The sequence below is a fragment of the Fulmarus glacialis genome, unplaced genomic scaffold (assembly GCF_000690835.1).
Source record: "Fulmarus glacialis isolate BGI_N327 unplaced genomic scaffold, ASM69083v1 scaffold6373, whole genome shotgun sequence".
NCBI classification, from domain to species: Eukaryota; Metazoa; Chordata; class Aves; order Procellariiformes; family Procellariidae; genus Fulmarus; species Fulmarus glacialis.
The window spans coordinates 7,721-14,898 of NW_009200921.1; the positions used below are offsets into that span (position 1 = coordinate 7,721).

Sequence of the window (7,178 nt, forward strand, 5' to 3'; positions counted from 1 at the left end):
AAAAAGCAGCATCTGAACACTGCAATGCATACTGCTGTTTATCCTTCACAGGGTCTTAAGAACGCAGTGTTACGTTAAGATTCAGGCAGCACTGCCTGCTCTTAAAGTGCTGCCGGGTGACAGGACCCTATTACCTGCCTGGCTCCTAGACATGAAATAGCTACTGCAAGAGAGTTTGTCGATGTTGACATACAACAGTGTATCCCTTCCCTTCAATGTTAGCATTCAAGGGCAACAAAAGCAGAAGCACTGAGATTCGAGTTTGAGGTTTGTGGCATGTCACCCACCCCCAGCAGAGACCATGCGTGCACTGGTGATGCAGCAGTCTTCCAGAGGTATAGACTAACAGGTCCCACTGGACAGCCCATACTTCAGGGTACAATTGTAGACTCTTATTTTACTCCTTTTCCCACATCGTCTCTAGAACAACATTAAAGCACATGCAGGAACAATTTTATCACACCATTTTCTTGCTTTCAAAATTGGGATTATGGTTCTAGATGTCAAAGTCTTCAGTTCTTCTGGATGCCAAAATGGGCGACTCCTTATGCAACTGTTCCAAGCAATTTGTCTAGGGAGGGCAGCAGCTCATCTGTACACCGCAGCAGACTAAGGGCTGCTTGGAGGAAGAGGGTTTGTCAGCATTGCTGAACTAAATTTCAACAGTGATTAAAGGTAGGTCACAGTGACTAACAGCTTCCAGCCCCTCCTCTCTGACTTTAAAAAACATAGGAGAGAGTTGGCTGTTTTTAAAACTGGCCAATCGTGGAAATTTTTTTTTTTTTTTTTTTTTTTTTTTTTTAATACAGTCAATGGACATAAGAAAACAAAAAAAATCTTCTGGCACCAAACATCTCATTCTAACATCCCATAAAGTTAGGACAAAGTACAGTCTGCTGATTCCCGAAATTAATGAACAAACTATACATCATCATGACAAATCAAATCACAGCCATTCAAAGGCCCAGAAGCTTAAAACTTCAGTGTTCCTCTGAAAGAGCACTTGAATGCAATATTAGAAATACACTGACGCCACTTGGTACGTTTTAGGTTGCTGGGCGTTACACGCCCATATATATTCTTATCCTGCAACCTGCCACATGTCTCCAGATTTTGTCAGCCTCCACATGGAGCTACTATGCTGGTCAAACAAAGGCAGATCTTTGTTAGACCAAACATCTCTACCTCACCACCTCAACTGCTCCTGAGATCCCTGTTACGCAGCTAGGCATGGCAGCAAGATATCCATCCGAGCTTCTTCGGGAAAGCTATTATCTGTATCACCACGGCCTCAGTGATGTAAGGTCAAGAAGAAACAACCTAAACAAAAAGAAATGGAGGAAACTCAGGAGACAGCTGCCACACATACAATATTCTCTTCTCAGATGGGGAAAGTAACATTATTCAAGAGCACCGATTCAAAAATTGAATAGTTATTTATTGTTCCAGAAGTACATTGCTCTTTTATACATATTTCATAAATGATACAGGATTTTACACATGTTCAGTTTTTTTTTTTTAAAGAAGGACTTTTCTCCATGCTCCCTCCCTCATCCCAAACACACACCAAGGATTCAGCTACAGGATCATGTTCATTTTTTTCCCTTTAAAACTCACCACACAAACAGGATAAAACAGATAAAAAAATAATCACACAATGTAATTAAATTGAAAGACAGAGGAAAAGGGGAAGGGGAAAAAAGAAAAAACTAGAAACATGCACCCATTCGGTCCAACATGCCATTGAGTGAGAAGAGGCAGCAATCCCAGCTGTGTTTCCACATCTGCAAGGCACCTGGCGTCTAGTTAATACTGATTTGTTTTTTTCTTTCCTATTTTTTTTAAAACACCGTTCTCCAAAAAAACAGAAGCCTCTTTCCATGACACAGTGAGGAGTAGTAGTGAAACATCAAAAAAGCAGCCAGCTTTTCTGTATATAAAGCTTAGTGCCCTTCTCCCACCTTCATCCTGTCTCCACAGTATTTATCAGCAGGATGCTAAAACAGACTGACCTGCTTTGAATGAAGAGATGTTTTATCTACTTAGAAATCAGCCAGACTTGGCTAGAAGAGAGGGCAATGGGTTGACTTTCCTTCCTCTATTTCTTTTAGCTAAGAACAAGAGATGTCATTAGCCACTCCTACGAAATTCTGACCTGTGGGCGCAAAGTTCATTTAAAGCTACTTAAGTAGGGGAAAGTGCTAGAGAACCGAAGTAGTTCTGTGTCTTGCACTGTAAGAGCCCCGGGATTTCAAAAAGCCCCTGGGCAAGGAAAATGCTTTGACCATATATGAGACCTTTTATCCCATTACACAAGCAGTCAAATATCAAATTTAATTATTCCATGTTCCAAAACTGTTCATTTAAGCAGGCATCGTGATTCTCCAACAGTTTCATAATCCTTTAAAACCCTTCATAATTTCATAGTCCAGGTGGCTATCAGATTTGGGGTAGGAAGAGGGGAATCTCCCTCCCTTAAGACTGAATATAAAAAACCTCTCATGCAATGCTGCCGTTGATTTCTAGAAGGAACTCAAGGGCATTGGGACGCAAAGTTTATAGAGTTATTATGGAATAACCCAAAATATCAATTATCAAATGTCCAGAAGAAAACTCGTTCCTTCTCTCACTTGGCTACAACCAATCTGTGCTACAAATAAGTAAAGGAGAAAGTCGGTGGAGCACGTGGGGTGGTCTGGGAAGGGGAAGCTCACGGTTTTCCAGTAGAAAGCAGTCTTGTAGTAACTTTATAAAAGAGACCAGGTCTGATCAGGAGTGTGCGTGTTAATGGCGGTGGAGCGCAAGTTCTGATCACCAGCCATAGCTCCAGGTAGCTTGGATTCTTTGTTCTTTTTTTTTTTTTCCCTTTTTTTTTTTGAGAGAGAAAGAGAGATCTGAATCAGGTAAAGGAAAATTTAAAAAGCTAAGCAGGCTGCTGGTGTCTCATCAAGAGGCAGACCCTGCAAAACTGGAAGAAGACACCCCTGGACCCCAGCATTACATTCTTCTCATGAACCCCCCCATCCTGTATTTGTACACAATTGCCATTCAGACGGTTTTTAAACAGGACTATTTGCCAAGCCCTTTTCAGAACTAACATTCCACAATGTCCCATCTTCAATTTAAGAGATTCCCCCCCTACAGTCTTTGTCTTGATTAAAGGTAAAAGCCCTCCACCCCCACACCACCTCCCAGCTTCCACCTGCAATGCTTTAATTAAAAAGGCAAGAGCTATGAACAGGTTTTTTGCCGGGGTTCAGAGCTTCTTTGCTGATCAGTCCTTTTCATCAATTTGCTGGATGGGCAGGTGAACCTGCAGTGGGTCTCGAAGCCTCTTAAGGTCCAATTCTGCCTAAAAGTAAAAGACACATTATAAAGAACAAGCTCCCAATACACCTTCCCCAATACTATTCCCCTTTACAGAATGGAAAGCTTTTCTGTATTTCCTTGTTTTTCCTGTCCAGAAGGGAAGCATTCAAAAAGTAAAACAAAGTCACAGGCTCGTATTTGGAAAAACCATTCTTGGCACTTACTGAAAGACATTTGCTCTGTACTTCTCTGAACTTAGTCTGCATGCAGCCACTTAAAAGTAATATGGTACGGAAGATTTGATCCCCATAAACTCATTGGAACCTTTTTTTTTTAAAAAAAAGAACAAACTAGATTAATGGGAATGGTTGATTCTAGAAGAAAAGCTCTATGAAAATACAGCCACCCAAGGGTATCTGTATTCAATACAGCATGAGAAAACCCAGAGGTCTTTCTGGGTTTTCTCATGAAACCAAGAAAGCCTAGCCCTGACGCCCCTCTACTGCTTGCGCAGCTCCTTCTCCAAGGCAGGGGGAGAACACATCTTGCCTTAGATATCCTAACACCATCATTTCCAGAGCCTAGGAATAAGCAGAGAATAATACAGGGCAGTGAAAGAGAATGTGGTAGCTCTGCTTTTTCTGCTCACGCCATCCTTGTGCAAAAAGGCTCTCAGAAACACGAGGAAAGATCTTACCCGACTCCTTTGTTGAACAGATCCCACAACGTGGACAGTCTGCCAAAAGGGTCTATCTCCAGAATACAAGAAATCTGCCCCCATTGCTGCTAACAATACAGCTAAATTTTTTGAACATTATTTTCCAGGACTGCAACCCAGTGCACTGAAGCGCTATGTCGGGAAGACATAAACTGAATGGATGCAAGTCTTCATTCCTCACTAAATCCATCTGGTATGTAGGAGCCGAGAAGAAAGGAAATCTTGAATTAGGCTCCTCTGAGGCATGAAGTGCCTGAAGGAACTCAAGACTTTCTAAGAAACTCAAGCAGTTTCTAAAAAGCTTTTACGGGGGAATACAGGCAACTGTTTCATGTTGATTTACACATCCAGCAGTTCTATTCCTGGGCACATCAAAGCCAATTCAGTGATTGCACTGGGGCTGTGACAAGAAAATGGGCTGAAAACTTAAGATACATCCATTCTTGTTTGAGGTGCATCTATTAATAGTAGCTAAGAACTAGCACGCAGTAATTTCTTTGTCTTATTTCTGGAAAAATTCTTGTTACCTGAGCAATTGCATCCTTGAGTTGATTGTATTTCTCTAGATCAAATCGTGTCTTTTTGGCTCCTTTATGGAAAAATAATAAGTACTGTCTGTCTCTGGCATCTGGATAAACATATTCCTAAAAAGAAGAAAGGAGAAAAGATAGGAATAAAGCATCAACAGGATGCAACACAGGATACCATTAACCCAGTATTTATCAGGTGTGTTTTGGGAGGATGACTAGTTTCTGCCAGTGAAGGCACGAGACCAAACAACATTGTCTAAGCTCACCCAGTGTAGTGGAGTGACTCCAGCCAGCAGCTAAGCCCCCACCCACTCATTCACTCCTCCCCGCAGCTGGGGGAAGAGAATCAAAAGGGCAAAAACCAAGAAAAATTTATGAGTTGAGATAAAGGCAGTTTAATAAGTGAAGGGGGAAAAAAAAAAAAAAAACAAACCGCGTAAGAGTGATGCAAAAGCAATCACTTGCCACTTCCCACCAGCAGACCAATGCCCAGCCAGTCTCCGAGCAACAGCTACTTTGGAGAAACTCCCCCCCCAACTTTATTGCTGAACATGACGTTATATGGCATGGAATATCTGTTCCATCAGTTCAGGTCAGCTGTGCCGGCTGTGTCCCTGGCAACACCTCGCCCACCCCCAGCATATTCCTGGGGGGCGGGAAGCAACGAGAAACAGAGAAGGCCTTGATGCTGTGCAAGCACTGTTCAGCAATACCAAAAACATTGGTGTGTTATCAAGACTGTTTCACAAATCCAAAACTCAGCACCACACCAGCTGCTATGAATAACATGAACTCCATCCCAGCCAGACCCAGTACAGTCAGGCATTTGCTTCTCTACTAGTATATTACACTCCAGCAGTGAGTTACCATCACCTCCCTCTTGTCCTGAATGTGTGAATCCTTCCATGCAGAGAACAAAAACTAACACATTTCAGGGTTCCAATACTGAAAAGTTTGTGGGGAGAAAAGGAGGGGAAAAAAAAAAGCTATAAATACCAGAAGAAAGCCTTTGTAAGATAGCCCTTACTCTCTTTTTCTTAAGGTCATAAACAGGCAGTAGCTAATTAAAGCAACAATAGTTGCTCATGAGTTCATCTCTAAACCAAGCTACACAGGCAAGAACAAGAATCCAATACCACAGCTTTTGCCAGGGATACTCGACTGCAAAAAGTCACGGCTTTTTAGAGCGTGCAGATAACTCGGACTGAGCCTGAGAGCCAACAGAACTGGAATTGCACCAAGGGGCAAGCATTCAAATAGATCTGCTTCATCTGGATGAGAGTCCAGATCCACAAAATACCTGAACAAAAGCATTTCCAATATGATCCCTGAACCTTTCTTGTCTCTTTAAAAAGGTCAGCATCTCATGTCAGAGAGGTGCGCTTACCTGAAACTCAGTAAGTACCTCATGTACCCATAGTTTATTTGGGCTGATAAATCACAGCACTTGGAGGCCTCCGGTGCAAGTCAATGTGTGCAAGGCTGCGTGTGTGTGTGTGTGTGTGTGTGTTGCAAAAACCATTACCTGTCAGTGGATGAACCTGTATAGCTAAAGCAGTCAATCACAGAACATACATAAGCATTTATGGTTAGATAACCAGGAAATCAGCAACGACCACCACCAGAAAACCCCACAAACATACACAACCATCCTAGACAGCAAAAATTAAATCAAGTGGCATCTAGGTTCTGACAGAATAAGGAAGGGGCAAAATAACTTCTAATAGGGAGTAGAGCTCAAAGCAATTCTTCTATTGAAGTGTCAATGTCAGCACAACAGGTCCTACCTGGCGAGTCATTACGAAATAAGCATACATCGCCATGGCACTACCATAGGTGATGAAATAGGTGACTGGTTCCATAATGTCCCAAGAATACTCCCACCAGGTTAGACGGGCCAGAATCCCAAATTGAGTGGCCATGTAGGCCAGGCCTCCCCACAACACCAAGGTTGTCCTCTTCTCTGCTTTTCTGCTGAGCTCCATCCTTACCTGCAGGAGATAGAAGTACATGCCTTGTATTCTCAAAAATAATTAGGTTAATATAATTAAGAGAGAACCGTATTCGTATAATTAGGTTAATATAATTAAGAGAGAACGTAAAAATAACACCTTGTATTTATATTAAAGGCTAAGTGGTTTGAGACATGATTTGAGTCAAGGTTATGCAGACAAACCCAGACTTCTTTTCCATCCGTATCTTGCCATCATCCATATTGTACTCTGAACATGCTCTGGATAGCTCGCAAAGCTGCTTATTTCTCTACGTTCAGGTATGTTCTGTTGCATTACCCCCAGTCTTTATTACTACAAAACTCATTTCCAATTATATCAAGCAAGGAAACAAAATGCTTCCACAGAAACCAGAAACAGACATGGTTTTGTATACACTTAGTGCATCTTCCGCTTCAGTGATCTTAAAACTATTTGAAGCATGCCAGGGACCTAATTAAAACCTTGAAATAAATTAAGGCTGCATTTAGAGGATAAATAAAACACAATGAGAAATTCTCACTTTTTCTAGTGGTGCTAGTTGCTCCTTCAATTCCTCTAGTCTTCCTATCAGCTCCTTCTCTTTGTTCAGCTGGTGCTCCTCAATGCACAAGGCGGTATACAACTGCT

General features: G+C 41.9%; 1 protein-coding gene across 1 annotated transcript in view; it reads right to left on the reverse strand.

The window, feature by feature from the left end:
* Nucleotides 1-2,788: 2,788 nt before the first annotated feature.
* The window catches only part of MCU (mitochondrial calcium uniporter), a 13,055-nt gene continuing 8,665 nt past the window's right edge, over nt 2,789-7,178 (reverse strand). Inside the window, 4 exon segments of the mRNA XM_009573751.1 lie at nt 2,789-3,352; nt 4,555-4,671; nt 6,345-6,548; nt 7,072-7,178. The exon segment at nt 7,072-7,178 is cut by the window's right edge and continues 9 nt beyond it. Coding sequence (XP_009572046.1) covers nt 3,275-3,352; nt 4,555-4,671; nt 6,345-6,548; nt 7,072-7,178 — 506 coding nt within the window. The 3' untranslated portion in view covers nt 2,789-3,274.